General features: G+C 39.4%; 1 protein-coding gene across 1 annotated transcript in view; it reads left to right on the plus strand.

Annotated features, from left to right (window-relative positions):
* The window catches only part of col28a1a (collagen, type XXVIII, alpha 1a), a 48,897-nt gene extending 23,793 nt beyond the window's left edge, over nucleotides 1-25,104 (plus strand). The window contains exons 18-35 of the mRNA XM_008421231.2: nucleotides 6,016-6,084; nucleotides 6,164-6,235; nucleotides 9,893-9,961; nucleotides 10,320-10,391; nucleotides 12,252-12,320; nucleotides 15,003-15,071; nucleotides 16,185-16,253; nucleotides 16,348-16,416; nucleotides 16,540-16,608; nucleotides 16,715-16,783; nucleotides 16,982-17,050; nucleotides 17,160-17,240; nucleotides 17,459-17,494; nucleotides 17,571-17,607; nucleotides 17,844-18,398; nucleotides 19,663-19,808; nucleotides 20,839-21,088; nucleotides 22,573-25,104. Coding sequence (XP_008419453.2) covers nucleotides 6,016-6,084; nucleotides 6,164-6,235; nucleotides 9,893-9,961; nucleotides 10,320-10,391; nucleotides 12,252-12,320; nucleotides 15,003-15,071; nucleotides 16,185-16,253; nucleotides 16,348-16,416; nucleotides 16,540-16,608; nucleotides 16,715-16,783; nucleotides 16,982-17,050; nucleotides 17,160-17,240; nucleotides 17,459-17,494; nucleotides 17,571-17,607; nucleotides 17,844-18,398; nucleotides 19,663-19,808; nucleotides 20,839-21,088; nucleotides 22,573-22,745 — 2,043 coding nt within the window. The 3' untranslated portion in view covers nucleotides 22,746-25,104. The remainder of the gene's footprint in view (nucleotides 1-6,015; nucleotides 6,085-6,163; nucleotides 6,236-9,892; nucleotides 9,962-10,319; nucleotides 10,392-12,251; nucleotides 12,321-15,002; nucleotides 15,072-16,184; nucleotides 16,254-16,347; nucleotides 16,417-16,539; nucleotides 16,609-16,714; nucleotides 16,784-16,981; nucleotides 17,051-17,159; nucleotides 17,241-17,458; nucleotides 17,495-17,570; nucleotides 17,608-17,843; nucleotides 18,399-19,662; nucleotides 19,809-20,838; nucleotides 21,089-22,572) is intronic.
* The last annotated feature ends 1 nt before the right edge of the window (nucleotide 25,105 follows it).

Consider the following 25,105-nt stretch of genomic DNA (forward strand, 5'->3'; position numbering starts at 1 on the left):
CGCAGGGCAACACAGAGACAGACAGAACACACAACCATGCACACACACACTCACACCTAGGGACAATTTAGAGAGGCCAAATAACCTGACAGTCATGTTTTCGGGCTGTGGGAGGTAACCGGAGTACCTGGAGAGAACCCACACATGCACAGGGAGAACATGCACATTTAATCGATCATAACACGCTTTTTTGTTACTGGAAACCATATTCAAACATCTATCAAAACTACATTTATAAACAATTGTATTTTTAAGTGTCTTTTTAATAGGAATGGAATATTCTGATATTGATGTATGAAGAGCATATTACAGAGCACACAGCCATTCATAATGTATTTAATAAATTATTTAGTAATATAATACATATTTATATAACTATACAAACACAAATAATTAATGATTAATGACACAAATAAATAATGATTAATACTGAATAATATATATTGGATACATGTTTATTTAAATATATATATATATATATATATATATATATATATATATATATATATATATATATATATATATATATTCCCTTCTCACCCTCCGCGGGTGGTCTGTTTCATCCTCTGAGCTCGGGTCCTCTACCAGAGGCCTGGGAGCTTGAAGGTTCTCCTCCAGTATCTTGGCTGTGCCTAGAACTGCACATTTCTGGACTGAGATGTCTGATGTTGTTCCTGGGATCTGTTTGAGCCACTGCTCCAGTTTGGGGGTGACTGCCCCGAGGGCCCCGATGACCACAGGCACCACTGTGGTCTTCACCTTCCAGGTCTTTTCCAGTTCCTCCCTGAGGCCCTGGTATTTCTCCAATTTCTCATGCTCCTTTTTCCTGATGTTGTAGTCACTTGGTATTGCTACATCCACCACAACAGCTTTCCTCTGTTCTTTATCCACCATCACAATGTCCGGTTGGTTCTCCATTACCATCTTGTCTGTCTGGATCTGGAAGTCCCACAGGATCTTAGCTCGGTCATTCTCCACCACTTTTGGGGGTGTTCCCCACTTTGATCTCGGGGCTTCCAGTCCATATTCTGCACAGATGTTCCTGTACACTATGCCCGCCACTTGGTTATGTCGTTCCATGTACGCTTTCCCTGCCAGCATCTTGCACCCTGCTGGACTGTCTCAGGGGCCTCCTTGCACAACCTACACCTTGGGTCTTGTCTGGTGTGGTAGATCTGAGCCTCTATTGCTCTGGTGTTTAGGGCCTGTTCCTGGGCGGCCAGGATGAGTGCCTCTGTGCTGTCCTTGAGTCCAGCTTTCTCCAGCCATTGGTAGGTTTTCCTGACATCAGCCACTTCAGTTATTTGTCGGTGGTACATCCCATGTAGGGGCTTGTCCTCCCATGATGGTACTTCTAGCACCTTGTCTTCTCTTCCCCATTGCCTGAGACATTCGCTGAGCACATCGTCCGTTGAGGCTTTGTCCTTGATGTATTTATGGATCTTGGATGTTTCATCCTGGACAGTGGCTCTCACACTCACTAGTCCTCTGCCTCCTTCCTTACGGCTCGTGTACAGTCTCAGGGTGCTGGATTTTGGGTGGAATCCTCCATGCATGGTTAGTAGCTTCCTAGTCTTAACATCTGTGGCCTTCATCTCTTCCATTGGCCAGCTAATTATTCCGGCAGGGTATCTGATTACTGGTAAGGCATAGCTGTTTATTGCACGGATCCAGTTCTTGCCATTGAGCTGGCTTCTCAGGACTTGCCTTATTCGTTGGAGGTATTTGGCTGTGGCTCCTTTCCTTGTGACCTCATCGAGGTTGCCATTTGCTTGTGGTATTCCCAGGTACTTGTAGCTGTGCTCTATGTCTGCTATTATTCCTTCTGGGAGTGAGACCCCGTCTGTGTGGGCGACCTTCCCTCTCTTTGTAACCATCCGACCACACTTCTCTAGTCCAAATGACATTCCAATGTCAGTGCTGTAAATCCTGGTGGTGTGGATCAGTGTATCTGTACGCTCTTGGCGTACAGCTTGATGTCATCCATGTAGAGGAGGTGACTGATCGTGGCCCCATTCTTGAGTCGGTATCCGTAGCCAGTCTTGTTGATGATTTGGCTGAGAGGGTTCAGGCCTATGCAGAACAGCAGTGGGGACAGAGCATCTCCTTGGTATATGCCACATTTGATGGACACTTGTGCAAGTGGTTTGCTGTTGGCTTCAAGGATGGTTTTCCACAGCCCCATCGAGTTTGCAATGAAGGCTCTTAGAGTCCTATTGATGTTGTACATCTCTAAGCATTCAATGATCCAAGTGTGTGGCATTGAGTCATAGGCTTTCTTGTAATCAATCCAAGCGGTACACAGGTTGGTGTGTCGGGTTTTGCAGTCTCGGGCGACTGTGTGGTCTACAAGGAGTTGGTGTTTGGCTCCTCTGCTATTTATGCCTATGCCCTTCTGTGCCTTGCTCATGTATTTATCCATGTGCCCGCTTATCTTAGCTGCTATGATGCCTGACATGAGCTTCCATGTTGTAGAGAGACAGGTTATTGGCCGATAGTTGGATGGGACTGAACCCTTCGAGGGTTCCTTCTGTATCAGGATTGTGCGCCCTTCAGTTAACCATTCAGGTTGAGTCCCATTTTGTAGCAGCTGGTTCAGTTGAGCTGCCAGTCGCTCATGGAGGGCAGTGAGTTTCTTAAGCCAGTAGGCATGGATCATGTCAGGTCCTGGTGCTGTCCAGTTTTTCATACCCGAGACTCTGTCTTGGACATCTGCCACAGTGATGGTTACCGGGGCTTGTTCCGGGAGGTTGCTGTGGTCTTCTCGTAGAGAGGTTAGCCACTGTGCATTGCTGTTGTGGGACGCCTCCCTTTCCCATATGCCTTTCCAGTATTGTTCAGTCTCCAGCCTGGGTGGGTGTTATTACCCTGCCATTGAGAGTACACTTTGGCTGGTTGGGTGGCGAAGAGCCGGTTAATCCTCCTGGCTTCATTCTCTCTCGTGTATCTCTTTAGGCGGCTGGCCAAGGCTTGGAGCCTTTGTTTGGCAGTTTCAAGTGCTTCAGGTATGGGCATCTGGCTGTACTTCTTGGGTACTGATCTTTTCATTGCACCCCTTTGGAGCTCTGACAGTTGACTCACTTCCCTCCTTGTTATCTTGATCTTAGCCTCTAACCGTCTTTTCCATGGTGGGTATTTTGTCTCATGGTTGCTCTTATAACCAAGCATCTCAAGGATCACTGATGCTGAGTTGTATATCAGCTCATTGGTTTCTGTTATGGTGCTGGTAGGGATCGTTCTCAATGCTGTATTCACAGCACATACATATATATATATATATATATATATATATATATATATATATATATATATATATATATATATATATGAGATTGAGTCCAAAATCCGATGCGAGATTCATCCGTGCTGCAGTGAATCCGTCTCCCTTTAAAGATAACTCCCTCTTCTTCCTCACATTATGAAACCTTCAAATCAAAAACGGAAGATTTGGGATGTATCTTACTTTTGACAGAGTGAAAGAATTACATATAAATAATAGTCTTTACCACATGTGTAAACTTTGCTGGTGAATGTTATAACACATAATACAAGTTTTATAATATATGCTACATTGTTTCATTTCTAATGTAGGCTCTTGTGTCAGATAATCTAAGCCAATGTTAGAGAATAATTAATTTTTTTAGATTTACGGAATCTCAGTTAGCCTTCATAGTGGGGCTGAACCCCGTATTACATCAAGCACTGTAGCTAATTTTAGCTGGTATCTCGCCTGTGGACAAAAATACAGTAAAGTAATATTCTAATCACAAAATATACACAATAATATGTCCATCTTACTTGTGAAATGTTGTCTGAGGAGCCCTCACATCAATAATCCGTCGATCCGAACAACAATATCCCTCAGTGCTGAGGCATCTTCTGCTGTTTTGGTTGAGCAAAGTAGGAGGGACGACCGCTCCAAGATGGCTGCCGTTTTTCCTGCGCCGGAGCAGCCAATGCGGGGTCTACTCTTATATTGTGCCTATGGTTCCGAACCTTCAATCGTAAGCCAACTTCAGCGTCCAAACTATAAAAACCCCCGACGGTGAAGCTCTGAGTCCATGAGAGCCGCCAGCTGAAACACGTTCTATCTTAGCGGCCACACGAAAAATAGTCAGGAGTAATAACACTATTTTCTAAGGAAGTTAATGAGCTTCACCTTATTGATAACCTGTTAGTAGGTCGCCATCTTTCTTGAAGGAAAGCACGACACTAACCAACCAATTGGGGAAGTTGTAGCCTGATGACATGCCCCTCCTCATTTACATTTAGTCTTTTCCCCTCTTTTTCCGAGTTTTGCTGGGAAAATAGAATGTGATGAATAAGAAAATAAGGAAATACTAAATGAATAAGGGAAATTGGAAAATGGGAAAATTAAAAAATTTTCAAACAAATGTTAAATGAAAAATAGATAAAAGAACAATTTTTAAATAAAAAGGGATATATGAGAAATTAATGAATGAAACTGGGAAATAGAAAATCGGGTTAATGGAAAAAGGAAATTGAAAATGGTCGAAGAAAAAATTGATTAATGAAAAATGGGTAAATAGATAAAGGGATAAATAAAAAATGGACAAATGAAAAATAGTTAAATGAAAAAGGGGATTAGAGAAATTGATAATCTGAAAAATAAATAAATGAAAAATTGGGTTAATGAAAAATTGGGTTAATGAAAAAGGGAAATTGAAAAGTGGTTAAATAAAAAATAGATTAATGAAAAATGGTTAAATGGATAAATGGATAAATGAAAAATAGATAAATGAATAAGAGAAATTGATAATCAGAAAAATAAAAAAATGAAAAATTGTGTTAATGAAAAAGGGAATTTGAAAAGTGGTTAAATGAAAAATAGATTAATGAAAAATGGGTAAATGGATAAAGCGATAAATAAAAAATAGATAAATGAAAAAGAGAAATTGAGAAATTGACAAGAAAAATAAATAAATGAAAAATTGGGTTAATGTAAAAGCAACATTATTTATTTAACTAATTTTTTATTTATTTTACTCATTTTCTTCATTTATTGATTTATTTTACTCTTTTGTATTTATTTCACCCATTTATTTATTTTATTTTGGCTGAAATGGCTCCATATTTTCTGCCCTGAACTAACAAAATGAGATTCTGGTGACCTCTGTAGTTTATCTGTGCACATTTGCTAGATACCTTAAACCATGTAGAACACACCTTGTTGCCAATACGCTTCCAAAGAGCAGCCAGGCTGTTGCTTTATGGACCCCTTAAACTACCTGAAGGCCAAAAAATCACACAGCGATTCAGTTCAGTTTATTTCAATTGTCTCAAACAAACCTTAAGGAATTTTACCAGAGTAACTGGTCTTTAAGGTTTTTTGCAAACTTATTTATTTCTTTATTTCGGCATTTTGCCTCCTTGCAACCACAACAGAGTTGATGTCGAAAATGGTTGGAGCTGAATAAAGGGACAATCCTGGAAGAAAACCTGCTAGGCTGAAAAAGACAATGAGCCTGAACATGCAGAATAGTTTAGATTAAAGTAAATTCATGCACAAGAATGGTTCAGTCAATGTCCAGACCTAGATCTAAATGAGAATAAAGTCTTGAAAATAAATGTTTCCAAGTGGCATCCATCTAACCTTGTTGAGTTGTTTTGAAACGCTTTCCCTGAAAATAAAACCGGGTAAATGTTTGTTTAACCCTTGTGTTTACAAATGGGGTCCAACCGACCCCTCACCCATATCACTTGAATCAGTTGCCTCAGTCCTCACACGCACAAGGGTTAAAGCACAAATGAAATCTTATCTTTGAAGTGAATTTGTTAAAAGCTTTTAACAAAACCTGATTGTATGCAAATTAGCATTTTGAACATGATCTGTCAGTTCTTTACTGCAACTGAAAGATGAAACTGCCAACAAGCAACAAAATGCTGCAATCTCCTTGTTTACTTCTTTCATGTTTTAAAACTAGAATATAAATAATACATATATGCTAATTCAATCAGTTAATTGCTTGTATTTCAATTTCTTTTCTTTTCCAGGGTGACCAAGGTTTTCCCGGAGAGCCAGGTCATCAAGGAGAAAGAGGCACAGGTGAACCAGGGGCTAAGGTAAAGGAGCCTGAGCTTGTTTAAATGACAGCATAAAGTTGATGGCAACAGACTCTACAGATGGACTAATGATCTTCAGGGTCAGTCGGGAACTGATGGGGCCCCTGGGATACCTGGCATTCCTGGTGAAGATGGAACCGTAGGGCCTAAGGTGATTCTGTGTTCCTTTAATTTAAGTTGACATTTAGACTGGATGATGCTCATTTTCCAATAGTTACTTTACAGGTAAATTTGCCTTGTAATGATTATTGTGAATGTGTCATAATGAAGAACATGGAAATGTATCTTCTCAAAACACTAAACTAGACAGACAGATCAGATCCATATGCAGCAATAATCATTCAGATGAATTCAATATAAAACAATCATATAAAGATTCAAAGTCCATTTCATAAGTTTTAAAATTAGTTATTATAACACAGTGTAGTCAAATAATGCCAGCTGGGTAAAGGTCAGCTGGTGGCATTGAATATTTTGAGACAAAAAGGAGCAAAAAGATGAAACACAAGTTGTGTGTAATTCAATATAATTATTACAGCCAAATTAGTATGAGACAAAATTCAATGAAACAAAATTAATATTTTGTTCTATTTATAGTGATTCAACACCCACTGCAACTGGCAATGTGCCCAGATGTTTGTGATAAAGAAGTGACACAATACCTAAAATAGTTCAATAACAGTTATAATACAATGTTAATCTAGATTCTAGACTCAATTTCAAATATTAGACAAGCCAATGATTAGAATTATTCATAGCATCCATGGTAAATCTAGATTATTATTATTATTATTATTATTATTATTATTATTATTATTATTATTATTATTATTATTATTATTATTATTATTATTATCCCTTTCACGCATAGTAGTTACTACAGTGGACAGCTATCTAAAAGCCATTTTCCTGTTTCTTGTGGATTTTTATGTTATAAATGAACACAGACCACTAAAGTGGACACTAGTTCATCAGGCAAAACACTGCCAACTACTGTCCTTCTATTGTAAGTGCAAGAATTTTTTTGTTAAATCCAATATGGCGGACAGACGGAAGCATATCAGACTAACTGGAATATCCAGTCCCCTCTCCTACTGTGTAAAACTCTTGCAGGTAAAAAAAATAAATATTATGAAACCCCTAAAGACTAATACTACTGATGTATTTTCTAAATAACAACTTTGTATTTGGAGAAAATTACTGATCACGTATCCAGTGAAGTGGACGGCATGCACCAGTGACAATATTTTGACCGATATTGATATCAATACTCCCTCTATAGATCTACAATATGCAACATTTCCAGCAAATATTTTGACTGTAAATAAACTGACATATTTTAGTTCTTAACTTGATGTCCATTGTTGCCATTAAGAAGTAAAGTTTTTATACGTTACCTGCCAATGGGAGCAGTAACTGCAGTGGAGATGAGGATAATGAAGAACCTTTGATCACTGAGGTAAATCAAGATGTTGAGGGATATGAAATAACTGGAGATGCAAAACCTACAGAATACAAACCTGTATGCATCCCAAAAAAGAAAATAAATTCTGACCTTAACAGATCAGGAAGTGAAGACATTTCTAGTAATAAATATGGAATCATGTCATACCTCAGATACCCGAGGTCAAGAAAGTATTGATTATCAGAACCAGGTCTTCATCTTGACATCATACTAAGTTTTTTTTCACTTCTTGGAGAAGGTGAATCTCTTACATTTCAAGGCATCTGTAGCTTGTGTGCTAATAAATGAGGGATCCATCCAGACATGCTCAACAGTGCCAGTGCCATCCAATCACCGTTGAAATGCAGACTGGTGCATAAGGCAGTGGTGTCCAAAGTTGGCCCTTGAGGGCCGGCATTCTGCATGTTCTAATTCTCTACCTGGTGGTAGCAACTTCCTCCTCAGCATTTCTCCTGAGGTCTTCTAATGAGCCACCATTTGATCCAGGTATGTTGAAAAAGAGAGAGAACTAACACATGCAGGATGCCGACCCTCTAGGACCGACTTTGGACACCACTGGTCTAAGACAAACCCATGAGATCAGGTCTGGAGAACACCTGCAACCAAAATTATCAACATGCAATGACCCAGCCTGCAGACAAAGCTAAATACATCTGCATCCAATGTCTTGTTTGCAACCTGGGTGCTTTGCGCATCTTCATACAAGATAGCCTTGATCTTTAGAAGTCTGAAACTGAAGAGACAGTACTGTTACAGAACACAGAATGGCTGAAGTGTCATATTCAATGTTAGTTTTATAAAATGAAAAATATCCATAATAAAATCATACTGCTTGAGAAGGAGCCAAAATAAGACTAAAATGAGATCAAGCGGTTGAATGAGAATGACTGAATTAAGGGATCAGATAATAGTGAACATTAGATTAGGATGAGAGTTGAATACAATTTCTATATTCATGCATTCTGTTAACAATGTCAAAATATATTCACATTATAATATACAGCATTTTGTTAGTAGAATAGACGTAAGCGCATGTTTTCCACCTAAGTGGACACTTGGACAAATCCTAAAAAATATTTTTTTTTTACAAAAAAAAGTTTCCCACCTTATTTTCATGCCCTAAGAAAATCAAAAACACGTTTGAAAAAAATCCTGACTTACAGGAACATAATTCATGCATGAAAGGGAAATCCCTTTCATGCATGAATTATGTAAGTTATGACATAGACTAATACTGAAGCCTGGCCTTATTCTGCAGTAATACCATTTTTTCATTAATTTCCCCTTTTTACCAAATCCACCACCTAATGGTACCTGTCATATTGTAGCCTTCCTGTCTCAGTTGAACAAAGGATCCCCACAGCATGGCGCTGCCACCACCATGTTTCATAGTTGGGATTTTTTGTCGGTTGTTTTACAGTCTGAATACTTTGACCAGTGAGTCTCTGCAGCTCCTCCAGAGTTACCAGGGCTCTGATATTCTCTCACCAGTGTTGATAGTAGATCTGCAGTTTGTTCCTCCTCTCTCAGTGCTTGATATTTTGCTTGGAAACAGACCCTGCTTTAAACCTCTCCACATCTTCCTCCTTGACCATTTGCTTTGTTTCTTGGTCCTCTGGATGCTAGTTTCTCTAATGTTCCCTAGGGAACCTCTAAAGCCAAAAACACAATAGCTGATTAAATTACTCATTGTTGGACTTACCATTAGCATCAGAGTGTTGGTGCCTGAACACAGTTTTCAGATTGTATTCAGACTGTGAACACAACACACACAATCAGTAAATATATGAGCCCTGCATTTTTAACCTCCTGCTTCAATGTTGTTTGCTACTCTCAAGTTTTGAACCAAAACTTCACCATGTGACCAAATTTAGAACATTCAATGAGTTTGGAGACTTTTGTGAGAGTGTATTTTTCTTGAAAAACACACAGCAGTATAGTTAAAACATTAAAACACAGTCCAAACCCCAAAATGAATCTTAATCTTGGAAGTTAAAAACGTTGCTGAATGACATTCATCTGTTACTGTCAGAGCTGAAATTAAGTTTGACATGAAATTCACGTCACAATCAACAATTACTGTCAGGATAAATCAAATAACAGCAAAATAGAAATATAACTCAGCTGTTGTTAACACAACAGTTTTAATGGTTTAGAGGAAACCTTGTCATTTCCAGACTGGTCAGCTCTCAGCCTAACGTGATTTGTGTCACATCTGGATATCCAAAATATATTCTTTATTTATTAAAAAACACAGCACATAAAACAGCAAAGAGCTGAATGCTTTTACTTTTTCAGGACATTGTGTAGCTTTATGTATTATTTGTTTCTTAATGACAACAGGGAGAGATGGGCTTGCCAGGACCCCAAGGCCCAGAGGGAGCACCAGGAAGAGGCACATCTGGAGAAAAGGTAACATTCTGATCATCAGCTGACACACACACACACCCACACACACATGCAGACACACCCATGTTTGCGTGGCTATCTTTCCATTGACTTACATTCATTTCTACAGCCTAAACCTTACACTTATCCTAACCCTAACATTACATACCTAACCAAAACTCAATCCATCTTTAGTCCTAAATCTGACCCCTGACCCAAAAACAGTGTTTCCCCTTGTGGGGACCAGGCTTCGGTCCCGACAAGGAGCAGTGGGTCCCCACTGTCAGGAAAATGGTCTCTACAAAGTATTAGAAACAAACACAAATACACACACACACATCAATGCACAGTATGATCTATGATAAGATGTTTAATGTCTCAGGGTGATAGAGGTGACCGAGGTTCCAGGGGACTGTCAGGCTCTCTGGGCCCCATTGGACCTGCTGGAGCTAAGGTATGGAAAACAGGACCTATTATTATTATTATTATTATTATTATTATTATTATAACATAATCAATCATATTCAGCTCTACAGTATCAGTGATATTATTACCAAAGGCGTTCAGTAGATATTGGTCTGTTAAGTTGTATCAATGTTTGTAAATGTTTTGGTTTCAAAACTACAAAAATTATTTACATTTATAATGTTTGAATTTAAAGGCTTCTACTGAGATGTCATAGAAATGATCGAATAAAAAAGGCTTCCTGTTGCTGGTTGAAGCATGAAGAAGTGGTCCTGCCCCTCCCCTACATATTGCATTGCCCTGTTGGTCTGCTGGACAAAAGAAAGTTACTGACAATAATTCTCCACTCCTAATTCTCTACAGTTGACACTGGTTCATAAGTGTAGTAGGGAACCTGCAGGTTTTCCAACTGTAGGCTGCAGTTTGTCAGAAAACCAGATTAAATTAATTTGGGCTCATCCTGTCATCATCCTTTGGACTCTAAAGTTGTGTTCTGTTTACTGTGCATTAGTTTTCTTTCTTCATATAGTTCTGTGGTGATTTAAGTTTTTGTGTCTATTTTAGGTTTATGTGTCTTTTAGAAACAAACACACATACACACAAGATGAGTCTCAGTGTTGTCTGCCCTTTGATTGTTCCCAGTTGTGTCTCGTTCCCTGACTGCCCTCTGTAATGTCGCCTGTGTTTCTGTGTCTTTGTCGGGTCCTTCTCGAAGCTGTCTTGTCTAGCTGTCTGCATTCGTTCCTTTTCACCAGTTGCTACCAGTTTAGAGCCTCAGCCTTCTGCTCTACTGTACTGCCTGGATTTGGGATTATTTGTGTACTTTTCATCATTAAACCATAATTTTCATCATTTCACCGGAGTCTGCTACGTTCTGCTTCACCACCTCCACCGTAACTCATGACAAGTTCCCAGTTCGGTCATATGTGTTCCATTTATTCACTTCTATTTATTTCTTGTTTTTCAGCTCCTCCTGTTTCTCAGTGACTTTTGTTACTTTTTGCTTAACCCTTGTGCGTGCGAGGACTGAGGCAAACGTAGAGGACTGTGGAAAATGATACAAGTTTTACGTGTGGGGTCGGTTGGACCCCATTTCTGGACACAACTGTTATGGACTGTTTAGTTCTCTGGTTTCTGCTCTTCTGTGTGTTTTTATTCTTCCTCACCTTGTCAAGATTTTCTTAGTTTAACTGAATCTTGCTACATTTCCCCACAACTGCAGCCTTTTGACAACCAACCACCTGCTTGTTCACTAATTGCTGATGGTGTGCCACCAATTACATCTGTAAAAAAACTAAAAGCAATTTGGAAAAAGGAGATGATGGTGGTAGTGGGACGGTCTGAAGCTGCTTCTTATTGTCAAGACTTGGAAGATTTGCCAAAATAACTGGAACCATGGACTTTGCCATTCGCCTGAAGTTTATGCACACTTGTGTTTATGTTTATGCAGTTGACAGTTTTATCCCAAACAGCTAACAAATGAAGATGTAGCAATGCAGTTAATATCAAAGCTAACAATTATCTGCTTGGAAGTAGAATCAGTGCTAATAAGAAACAAAGTGATGAGAGAAGAGCAGAAAGAGTCACTGCAGCAGAGGAGCTAGATGTTCTCTGAAGAGCCAAGAGCTTCTTCAGAGGAGGCCACTTGAGATTTCCTTTAACACAAGCTCTAACATCTGATGGCTATGACTAGCTGTGGTGTTTAATTCATATATATTATTCATTTAATTAATTTAATTCATATATTTTTTATACAGATGATCACATCTTTTCTTTTTTCCACATGGTTTAAATTGTTGTACTTATGCTTTTAATAAAAGCCTGTCTGTTTAATGTGTTCCTGGCTCAGGGAGAGCCAGGCAGCTCAGGAATGGTGGGCCTACCTGGACCTCCTGGACGGAGCTACCCAGGAACAAAGGTAGAAGAAAACCAGACACATAGACGTATGTATGTATGAATTGAAGGAATTATTTAAGCAAAGATAAGCAAAGATGGATGAATTCCACCATTGGCTGTCTGCCCGTTTTTCTATTAGTTGTGGCAATAGCTAATAACTGACAGTAATAGCTAAATATTACTAATGAGAAATACAAACATTTTACAAACTTCATTGTGATGGTATAAATGATGGTTTAATGTTCATTCAAGATCAAAACTCAGCACAAAAAGAGAGAAAAACTGTATTCAATTTATTTACATTTTTGGTTATAATAATACATCTTTGGCAGTAAATTCTTTGATTCGGGAGAGTCTGCTTATTTCCGCTTTAGTGGTGCCACAATTGAAAGGAAAATGCATTTGTAGAATAAGGAGCAGAATTAATTGGGTTTTTTTATGGTAAGCAAAGAATCCTCTCTGGCTCCAACATCCATCCACAGCATTTTGCACTCAGATGTGTTGATCACATGTCTGAATACTCTAGATCAGTGTTTCTCAACCCTGGTCCTCACCACCCCCCTGTCCTGCATGTTTTAGGTATTTCCTTTCTGCCACACACCTGAATTGTATCTCTTGGTGATTAACAGGCTTCTGCAGTACTTGGTGGTCATGCAATCATTTGAATCAGCTGTTTTGAATAGAGGCACATCTAAAACATGCAGAGCAGGGGGGCTGAGAAACAGGGCTGAGAAACACTGATCTAGAACAGTGTTTCCCAACCCTGGTCCTCCAGACTCACTGCCCTGCATGTTTCAGATGTTTCCCTGCTTTACTACACGCTAGTGATGGGTAGATGAGGCGTCATGTATCGTTTCGACTCATAGCAAAACTGTGTCGATTCTGTGTCACTGAATACTGACACCGGCTGGACATTAAAAATTACTACAAGCATCGTAGTGATTTGATGACCTAGTCTATACAATAAGATTTAAGTTTTTGTATTTTATTGAATATTATATATTGTATTATGTCATATCTTCAGTTACATTTAAAATATATTTGATATACAGTCAATAAATAATATGAACATGTACCATAAAGTGAAAATGTAAGTTTATGTGTTTGGAATGAGGATGCACTGTTTCTTTTTCCACAAATTTTTATTAAAAAAATTTTTTTACAACATTTTGAAATTTAGCCTGTTACGCTTTTTTGATAAAACTTCTGCTGTAGAAAAAAATGAAGTAAACACTACATTTACAGCGAACCCTTGTTTTTCTTAGGAGTTGCGTTCCGAAAATAACCCGTGATATGCAAAATCCATGAAGTTGTTATCTTTATGTTTTACAATTATTATACAGCATAATTAAATACTCTACATTGAAACCAAAGAACAAAACCTGTTTTCAGGTCAGCGGATGTGGTGTGCTTCAATCGGGCCTTATTAATGTCATCAGCAGTCATGTCATTAAAGCGTCTCATCCAAGCTGCCCCACCAGATTCACAGCTGGCAGAGCGATGGATCTCGTCAAACGAGCCTCCGGTCAGGTTTTGCGCTGACTCCTCTGGCCAGTTTTTTTTCCAGCTGGCATTCAAAGTTTCAGTTTCCATCTCCTGAACGGCCAATCTGTATTAAATACCGTAACATTATTGGCACTCAGGTAGGGAAGAAGCGCGGAGACTGTTTTTACCAATCATAGGGTCAATCAGGACGCAGAACACTGTGGAAAAAAAACTGCACGAAAAAATCTGCGAAGCAGCGATACAGTGAAAAGTGAACCGCGTTACAGCGAGGGTTCACTGTATATGAAATAATTTATAAAAAGCAACTGAGTAATTTGTAGAATGGCATGCAGGGTAATGTGGCTTCAGGACCAGGGTTGGGAAACCCTGCTTTAGAGAAGGGATCCCCACATCCAGGCCTCCAGAGCCGGGACCCTGCAGCTTTTAGATGTGTCCCTGGTTCAACTCACCTCGAATGGCTGCATTACCTCCACAGTGCAGTCAGGCCCTCCAGAGGTCTGCTAATGAGCTGATTATTTGACTCAGGTGTGTTGAAGCAGAGAGTTCTGGGCCCTGGAGGCCTGGATCAGAGGATCCCCGCTCTGCTAATGGGTTCAAGGAAACTTTCTGAGCTTCCAAAAAAGGTCATAATTAATAGCCTTACTTGTTTTTCTACATGATCTCAAACAAATGTGTAGCACATTTTCCATTTCACCAAACAATAACAGTAGTAAAAGCATAGACATGTTGTTTTACACATGTCTAATGCTTGTCAAAAGAAACCATTAACTTGGTTCCCTCAGATGTGAGTTAAATGTTACGCAAAGCAGGAAGGTCACTGATGCATTCTGAACTTATCAAAAAGCCACCACTGACCTAACAAGAGGGTTGTTAGAATTTCTTTCACCTTTTTTTCAGTGCTGCCTTATTTAATTTGGCTCCAAGTGACATGAGTATGAATTTTTAGAAGTGAAAGGCCATAGAATCATAACACAGAACCAGTGACAATCTCATTTACTTCAATTATCTAACACCCTGACCAAGTTGTTGATTTTTTAAAATAAAAAAATTTTAAATATTTGCCAAGTATAATGACCTTCCCATAATTACTGATATGGTGATTTCTGCATTTATATAGAATCACCAACCTTTATGTAGGTGGTATTTGTACTTGTGTCTTTCCTGTCATGAATCTTTTTGGTTTTGTTGTTCCTGGCAGGGAGAGCCGGGCCCCATGGGACCATCTGGACCTGTTGGAGAGCCTGGAGTGGGAATAATTGGATCCAAAGTAATATGATCACAGATTCTAGTGATTATTTACCCATGGAAAACAAAAAAAGACTTAAGAGTGATGAAACTAAAGGCAAATGGAAATCAGTTTATGCATCATGTGTTTGTAGTTTATTCAGTATAAAGGAGGTCCAAAACAGCCTGTTCACAGGGGGCCTTTTGCCTCCCCTGCTCTGGTTCTGCCTGGCAAACGGTTTGGTTTCCTCACCTGCTCATCCACTGACTGACTGGTAAAAAAACCAGATGACCATCCTGTACATACAGAGTTGCCTAAAGCCTTGAATTAGCCATGGAATTAGCCAAAGAAGGAATATTAAACTGAAATTTTCTTGAGCTTAACTCAGGTATCTCTACATCAGGGGTCCCCAAACTACGGCCCGCGGGCCGGATCCGGCCCGCCTCAACATTTGGTCCGGCCTCCTGAACAGAGAGCATTCAGATTTTTTTTCATATATTGTATTTTTCAGTTTATATGTGGATTTTTCTTCAACCACCAGGGGGCTCTTTAGCAGGAAGTGTGTCCTGTAAACTGTGGGTGTTTTGTTTTGCATGGCGCTTTGCTGCCATCTGTTGGACTTTTAGGGAAAAAACTGCACGATTCACGGTTGTTTGCTAGCGGTAGAGCAGATGAACACACGTTTGTTATGAACGCCGCATTCCAGGTCGAGTTCTTTGAAGCAATGCCTGTAAGTAGCAGCTTATACTTCAAAGCTTCCCCCCTTCCCCCCACCTTCACATTCTGCCTTTTACAACCGTTCTTATGAGTGTTGGACTGAGCGGTGGTTGGTATGATGAGCTCAGCTGACGTGCAGAGTTATTGCTGCAGTCAGAGGTTTGATCCACGCTCCCTCCATCTCAGACGTTATCTTTGGGTAAGACACTTCACCTGCCTTGCCTGCTGGTGGTGGTCAGCAGGCATCAGGGCCTTGCCACCAGCAGGCAAGGCCCTGATGACCTTCAGTGTGCGAATGTGTGTGTGCGAAGCTCTTTGGAGTTCTCTGGACCTGAAGAAGCGCTATACAAGTACAGGCCACTTGCATTCTTATCTCTCATGTGCAGTAGACCTGTTGATTCATGTTGGTGTTCTGACTGCTTCCTACTCCATCGCCAGGGAAACAAAGGTAGTGTTGGACCTGTTGGGCCACCGGGGCCAAAGGAAGACTCTGTGCCTGGACCTCAGGTAATAGAAGAACAGTGGGGTGTACTAAAGTCACATTTTTCATAGTACAGAGTGTCAGAGGTTAGTGTCTAAACATCTTTGACTCCATCTCCAGGGTTTGCCAGGTTTGACTGGACTACGAGGAGAAATGGGACCTGAAGGAAAAGGATTACCAGGAGCAACGGTGAGCTGTGTTTTATAAATTCATAAACTAAAGTTTGGAACGTTTTTTTACAAACTACTGTATTGGAGAGTTGAACTGCCCATGAGGTGGATGTGTTCAAATTTTGTTGACTTTTTTTGTTAGGGTGACAGAGGCTTACTGGGTGTACCAGGACCATCAGGATCTCCTGGAACTGGACTTCCTGGGCCAAAGGTCAGAGTGGGAATTACAAAAATGTGTGTCCTTTTGAAGTGTTTCATTTGATTTTTAAAATTCTAGAAATACATTCAATGGTTTCCTTAATATCTTTGATTTACAGGGTTCTACAGGACAGCCTGGCCCACCTGGCATGCATGGGCCTCCAGGAGAAGGACTACCTGGACCAAAGGTATGAAGGAAACAGTAATGAAGTCTGAATGAGAGTCATGTTGTTATGTGAGAAAAGGTCAGAACTTTGGACCCAATCAGGGTGGTGAATTCAGACATTTTGAGTCAATCATTTTTCAGTTTGGCCAACTGGCCTTCAGTCTTCCATGTGATCTGATGCATTGGACAGTCTGACCAATCCATCCATCTTTATCTCCAGGGAGAGCCTGGATTTCAAGGTCCAATGGGACAAAGAGGGCTTCCGGGAGCAGATCTCTCAGGACAGAAGGTACAGTAACTCTGAGGCTGCAGGTGGGAATAATTTCATACCAGACTTCTACTGCATTCACTTACCAGTGCTCCAAAATGCTATCTTAAGGAAAGCTTTTATGCTTCAGGGTAGTCAAGGATCTCCTGGACACAAGGGGAAAAAGGGAGACACGGGGGACCTTGGACCACCTGGCTCTCCTGGAAATCCGGTAACATGACAGGTTTAGTTTGTTTAAAGGGCCAGTTTATTAATCACTATTCAATCTATGATATCAGGCTGTTTTCTACACTTATTCATTTTATACCAATCTAAAATTTCTGATTGGTATGTATTAGTGTTTTTCCACATAATTTATAACTTTGTTTTTTTTCTGATAGCCTATATTCCAGTCATGATATCGTACATAACCATTTTCTGATCCTCTAGGGGAGACCTGGAGAAAAAGGAGAGTCAGGACTTGCGGTTAGTACCAGACTGGGACAAACGGCTTAATGATGGACTTCTGGGTTTCTTAAACATTTTTGTTTCCCATCCACAGAGAGATGAAGTCATCCAGATCATAAAGGAAATATTTGGTAAAACTCTGAAGGGGTGTATGTTTAAATAACTGTTGTGTTAGCAGGAAATAGTCAAGTTCCTATCATGAGCTTATGATCTATCATGTAAACTATATAGTGAAGTCAGAAAGGTATAAAATTATGACGTGATGGTTTTTGTATAATTGTATGTCTTCTCTGTGTACATAAAGGTTTTAAACTCTTAACTTTTCCCTTTCCGTGATGTGGCGTCATGGATGTGGCGTCATTTCTAGGATGTGGCGTCATGTGCAGAGAGATTCCACTGGAACTGGTATTTGTGATTGACATCTCTGAGAGCGTGGGGCCGGAAAACTTTGAGGTGGTTAAGGACTTTGTGAACGCGATTATTGACCAGTTCACTGTGAGCCAGGAGGCCAGCCGCGTTGGGGTGGTGCTCTACAGCCATCTGAACACGGTGGTTGTCGGCCTACAGCAGCAGCCCAGCAGGGAGGAGATCAAGGCTGCTGTCAGAGCCATGCCCTTCCTGGGCGAGGGCACCTTCACCGGCAGCGCCATGCTCCAAGCCAGGAAGGTGTTCAGAGACTCTCGACCCCATGTGAGGAGAGTGGCTGTAGTTTTAACGGATGTTCAGTCAGATCAGCGTGATCTGGTGCAGTTTAAAGAGACAGCCTCAGAAACCCATGCAGAGGGGATTGAGGTGTTGATCATAGGTGTGGTGAAAAAGACTGATCCTCTATATGAAGAGTTCCTGAGTGAGATGAAGACTGTCGCCTCTGATCCTAAAGAAGAACATGTCTACATTATTGATGACTTCCTATTGCTGCCTGGTGAGTTAATACACAACAGTTCCTTGTTATTGTTGTAAAGTGTGTCGATTTATTAAAAAGACACAATTACTGAAGTTCATTTAAGAGGTTAATTAGAAGGGTCATACAAACAACACAATCAAGCGTAAATATTGCATACATGCACCAGATTTATTATGAAGGTTCTGAAAATCAATGAGCTGCTTGGAAAGTTGTTTTTGTGATGCATCAGGCAGAGGATGTCTGAAAGAACAGACATGACTTCAGTCGTTTTCGCTTTCATTGTCATTGTAAGAGTCAATGGCTCAGATTTCAAACAAAAGTGATTCAGTAAGCACAACACTGCATGTAAAGGTAAGCATCAGTTGTTTTGCAAGATGTTCACAAGAAAATATGGTCCAGTTGTTAAAAACTTATCATGCTAATCAGTTGTTATTTTGGGTGCTGCTAAGAAAACTACAGACAGAATCCAACAAGACGTATCACAAGTTTATTTGTGGATTCTGTATTTTGAGCATTTAATGTCGTTATTATTAAGAACCTGATCTTTTACATTGAATAAGACGGAAACAACCTTACCAGCAGCATGCTGGTAAGGTATATTAAAACAACCAAAACTCTGAACATCTTTCTCATCCTTTAACCCATTCCTCTCCTTGATCTAAAACCATTCAAGCATTCCTATCTGGAGGTTTTATTATAGTAACACTTTGTAAACCATGGATTTGCTGGATGTAGCTGTCCTAAATGTCATTATACTAATGATTTTGTCTTTGTTATTATATGGAATTCACAAGTCTTGTGAATTAAAGACCTTAACTGAGAAATAACTATCAACCTGAAATGCTTCAAAGTTTTGTTTTAACAGTAAATGTCCTTAGTGAATTCAGTCAGAATGAGACATTGATGTTGAATGAGGAGGAATCGTTCCTCCACCATCTATTTTATGTTCATGATGGGGACTGCTGCCTTCTGGCCTTACATGGTCAATTATTGCTTTGTTTTTAGAAGGAACTTTGGCATTATTTAAAACATCGCGTTGTGGACTATTATTTTTCACAGAGTTGTAAATCTTGTCACCTTAGCTACTATCATGAGAAACAAAATGTGTTTTAGTAAGTAAGTAAGTAAACTTTATTTATATAGCACCTTTTACAGACATAAAAATCACAAAGTGCTTTACAAAAAAGGAAACACATCAATAATAAAAGAATCTAAAATCAATGAACAAAATTAACCAAAAGCCAGTCTGAAGATACAACTTTTTTTTTCATTTCTGACATAGTTCTGGAGAATTATATCCTGAAGCAGATTTGTGATCGAGATGCAGCGGCACCATTTAGTCCAAAATCATTTTCATCTGCGGAAACCCATCCGAATGGACCAGAAGACACAGAGTCTAAAAAGATCCCGGAAGCAAAAAACACAAGGGTAACATTGCTGTTGTATTATTATTATGGTACTTGTGTAAAAAGAATTAAGTCACCATTTATGATCATGTATTGTATGATTAAACTATAATTTAATAGCAATCATTATTTGCTATATAGCTGACATACCCTTCACTCTTTCTGAACAGAAAATCAGTCACAACATGGATGTTCTTTGGGCAAAATTTGCAAAATGATTTAAAGCAGGAAGAACGAAGCGTGATAAAAACCACCTACTTGTTCTACACTTTGCTTCATTCAGAAGGTCTGGACCCACAGATGTTAGTGGGTTTTATGCATCTTGTATTTTAATAATTAAACACCAAATATGTTCTGCTGTGGATCAATACGCCCAGTGGAAACCATCTGTACGCCACCATAGAAGCTAACGTCAATAGTCCTCCTTATCTCCACTCTTATGGGTACAGCCAATCATCACCAAGCAAAATGACTGGGGCTCTTTGATTGGCTGCATTGCGAGTAACATTGTGGTTAGATATTTCATCGTCCCAAGCTGCATTTCCTTTAGAATGCAGCTGCAAATAAGCTAATTTTCTGATCTTACTTTGGAGTTCAATTCCACTGAACAGTCCACAAATACTGAATTGTAACAAATGCATCCTGTGATGGCGCTTGTGTTGGATGGTGGGTGCAGTCAACAGATGAAATTACACCAGGAAAACTGTCAAACTGTAAACAGGGCATCACTGTTGGCCTGTTTGCTCCATCATATGGAAATTTGATAAGCCTGACTTATGATTTAATCCAACAAAGTTAACAAGTTTTACCAAGAAACATTTTTTGTCCTTTGCATATACACCTGTGTGGCACAGAAAGAGAGCAGATGGCATGTAAAACAAGAATAATAGGACACAGTCAGTGAACCTGAAGGGCCTGTTTGTGACTCTGTTGCCATTTTCTACATGGATGAAGCGCTGGAACATGGTGTGTGTGGTTTGACAGTAAAAGCTGGTGACATGGTGAATCAGAACCTGACCGTTTTGTTCTTTTGCTCATCCGTTTCCCTCTAGCCCCCTGCTCCACAGCCCACTGAGTCACAGTGGTCTCATGAGGACCAGTTTGACCCTGAGGTGACGGTGGAGCCCTCCAACAAGCAGCCAAGTCTACCATTTACCCCTCATGGTGAGAAGGGAGAGTCGGGCCCAGGGCAGAACTCTGTGGTGCAGCGGCAGAGTCCGACTGACTGGCCAGGTGAGGTGGAGAGCTTTCATACAACCTTTGGCCCTCCACCACCAACTCTGACTGTGTCACCTGCATCAGGTAAATAGCAGAATCATAACACACTAACATGTCACACCCCTGGTTAAATTCATATACCTGAAAAGAAACAAAAAAGATGAAGAGATTTTATGTAAGTTTGAACAGATGGAGCTCTGACACATACAGTGTGACCACAAATCTTCATGTTCCTTATACACGGAGAAGCAAACAACTCTGAAGCCCAAAGAACAGATGTTACATTGGGTTTGCATGAGTGATAATTCACTTCAGTCCTAGGATCCAGTGTAATAAAGGTCAATAAAACATAACTGAAAACTGAGTCTGGTACACATTCTCTACAGTCTCCAGAGGAGGGGCTGTGTTTGGTACCGACAGGCAGCTTTGGATCTGAGTGAACGCTGCGCTCCTTCCTCATTGGCTGGCTGGTACAGCTGGTCCCCACAGACACTCTTCAGCACCAAAATACATTCAAGAACTGTTGTGACATAGTCCTGGAGAATAATATTCTGATGCAGATTTGTGATTGAGATGCAACTGCACCATTTAGACAAGAATATTTTTTTCTTCCAGACCTCTCAGGTCTACTCTGCATCCCCAGAACCAGAACCTGTGGTTCTGATGAAGGAATTTGACAAAATGTAATCTTCATTGCTTTCTTCATAATTGATGACTGCTCTTAACTGCCATGTTGCTGAAATGTTCCGTACAAATAAACTTGACTGGACTAGTTCTTGTGGTTCACTCGAAGGAACTGCAGTAGATGATTGAACTGCAGATGTCTGGGAGTGTCTGGGTTAATGATTCATTTGTGCAGTTTTTTTTTTCAGGTTTAGAAATCATATTTTCATAATTTTTCAAGATTTTTATTTTTAAAAATCACGAATCATGAAAAAGAATTTTTTGTCACAATGTCATACTTGTGACCAAAATGTTGCAAGTATATTATTTTTGTCATACTTGAAGTCCTCCCTGAAGTCATAATGGGTGTATTTTTACATTAAAGTCTTTCCTCTGCCTACATCTCCCAGAATGCTGTGTGTTTCTGGATCAGAGTTCAGTGAATGTTCTATACATTGAATCTTGACTGTCCTGTCAGATGCATTATGTATTGATATTACTCATGTGTCTGTCATGATATACATAGTTATTGATTTATTGTCCAGTCCTATTAGATAGGCTGTAAGTTCACCAAGCATCTACTGCCAACTGAGCTGGTAATTTACTGCAACCGGTTTTATGTGTGTGACTGTGAAGCAGAGGTGTAGCTAAATGCTACCACACTGGTTTGGGAATTGGTAGCTATTGAATTGTAAAATACTTGAAAAGGGAAAGGAACATGAAGTTTTATGAGCAGTGGGGTAGTTGATTAAAAGTTTATTTAGATCAATGTAGATATTACTAGTTTATTTGCAAACTAGCTACCAACAGCTAGGTTATGTGTGTATTAACCTGCCATATTGGATCAATGCATGAAAGGATGGTGATGATCCACCAAAACAGTTATCATCTTCTTCATCCTCCAGGTGAGGGGTGCAGCCAGCCTCTTGAACCCGGTCCATGTCGGCAGTACAGGATCAGGTGGTACTACGACCCGGAGGCCAACGCCTGTGCACAGTTCTGGTATGGCGGTTGTCAGGGCAACGCAAACAACTTTGAGAATGAAGCCAACTGCAGGAATACCTGCATCTACACGTAACAGGCTGTGCGGTGGAAAGTCGGTTTTGGTGCTAAGCAGATTTCATTAGTTCCAATAACAGCAACATGAAAGAGCAGTGCCTGAAGCAATACCTGTCATGTTCCGACTGCTGAGGGAAACATGATGCTGCAATCTGAAATCTGTTCTCACTGAACTTTTTCTTCCTTTCTGTCATGGCTGTTAACTGACTGTTGGCTTGAAACAGGTCCTTCTGGTCCTACAGGCTCGTAACACTGCCCAATGGAAGCCCATTTCCACAACTGTAATGAAAAAAAATTTTATTTCATAATTATATAATTATAAAATACAAGTAGCTATCTCATAGTTATGACACAGCTATTAATTATAAGAGTTAAGTGAAGCTTAAGTGCTAGTTTAAGCACAAATTTGTATTTTTTTCATTAGTGATGGAACTGGCCTTCATACACCTTGTAGATTCTGCTTGTTTTGGTCTCAACTTCTACCTGCAATTCAGGCTAACATAAAACTTTATTCAGGTTCTAAAGCCTCACTAGTTTACCACTAATGGTGGTAAAGCTGCGTCAGTAAGTTACAAGACATTTGACTGAATTTCAATTATATTTATAAAGCACAAATTCAGGACTAGACATCTCAGGAATATGACACAAAGAAAATCTGTTGAATTCTTGTCAAGTTAAACATAAAGTAGTTCCTTTTAACCTTCATCTGTATCTGTTTTTGGTCTAATTCAAGTAGAAAATGTTTTATGTAATGCCAACTTGCAAAAATGTGTAGAACAAAGAAGACCAACATATTACATCAGAACTACAGGAATTTCATAAAATACAAATAAAATAAGTCAATAGCCATTTTTGTGTAACTGCGTGAGAAAAAGATTTAAAATAAGGCCATGCTGACAATAGCAGCATGTTTCCCTGAAAGCTGAAGTCTTTAACATTCAGTTACAGACACAAACCTTGTGTTTGATCAGCAATTCATGTAATAAACCAACACAAAGTAGCACATTACTTGGAAGTCTTGACTGCACTTTGCCCACAAGTCATAAAGGTGACACAGCAGAATTTGTTCTATGGAACCAAAATGCTACGTGTGGTGGGAAACTGACTAAAGTCCCAGAGGGTTACAGTTCCAGTTAAACGACGTTTAACTGAAGTCCTAAAAGGGGTGCGGGTTTTAATGTTTTTATCTTTTTTAAAATCTCTTTCTCTTTCTCACTGTTTATTCAATGTCACATGCTGTTTTTATTTTAATTATGTAAAGCACTTTGAAATGCCTTGCTGCTGAAATGTGCTATACAAATAAAATTTGATTTGATTTTTGATTTTACCAATATGAAGACCAGTCAGAGCTTGTCTGGGTAACTGTGAAGTGTGACAGCTACTGGGAAAGAAATCTGATGAACTTCTTTCTGTTTCCATTTTCTTTTCTTTTTAATATCCGACTCCAATAATAAGCATTTTAACCAAAGACTGATATGTCTATCCAATATGCTGCATATGCAACAAGTTGTGCAGCCTGCCATCTTCCATCGTGCTCTGTGACATCAGTTACTACCATATCAAGCTTCCACAATGTGGCATATTCATTTTCTGCCCAATTTTTGAAACTGCAGAGTGAGTCCGGCTCATGACTGCACATTATCCTCCAGACACCATCCCTACAGTCAAAAGTGAAGCTGGAGTTTCACCAGATACAATGGGATGTTTCAAAGAAGAACGTTAGAATGGCCAAGTCAAAGTCCAGACCTAAATCTGAGATTCTGAGAATTCATATTTCCTCTAGAAATTGACACTCTCAAGCCAATTTGATTGACAATGAGCTATTAAAAAAAAAGAAGGTAACATTCTCAGCCTGTAGATGTTCAAAGCAATTAATCAAAGTTTATTTGTACAGCACATTTCAGCAGCAAGGCAGTTCAGAGTGCTTTACTTCATAAAAACATAAAAAATCAACAAATGAAATATTACATTTTTCCAAGTTGGTTGTGGAAGTTTGTTCCACAATACATATAATTATAACTATGCACTGCTACGTGTCAGTCATTTACCTGAAATACCTGGAAAATAATTGTGGTTGTAGTTTAATAAAATGTAAAAACCTTCAAGTGGTGTGAATATTTTTGCCAGTCACTATCTTTACTGAATTCTGTATAGTTGCTAGGCAATAGACAGATGATGAGGTCACCATCTCCATAAAATGAAGTTACTAAATAGTAATTTAACAAGTTTATGTCAATTTATTAAACTAATTAATTAAAACTGCAAAACAGAATCGAAATTCTTTTACTTGCTCTTTGAACATGATTTTCGATATATACCATTTTTTCATGCGTATAAAATATTTTATATTTAGGGAATTACAGTATAGGAAATATTTTT

Source organism: Poecilia reticulata, chromosome 11, assembly GCF_904066995.2.
Source record: "Poecilia reticulata chromosome 11, P_reticulata-male-v2, whole genome shotgun sequence".
Taxonomy (NCBI): domain Eukaryota; kingdom Metazoa; phylum Chordata; class Actinopteri; order Cyprinodontiformes; family Poeciliidae; genus Poecilia; species Poecilia reticulata.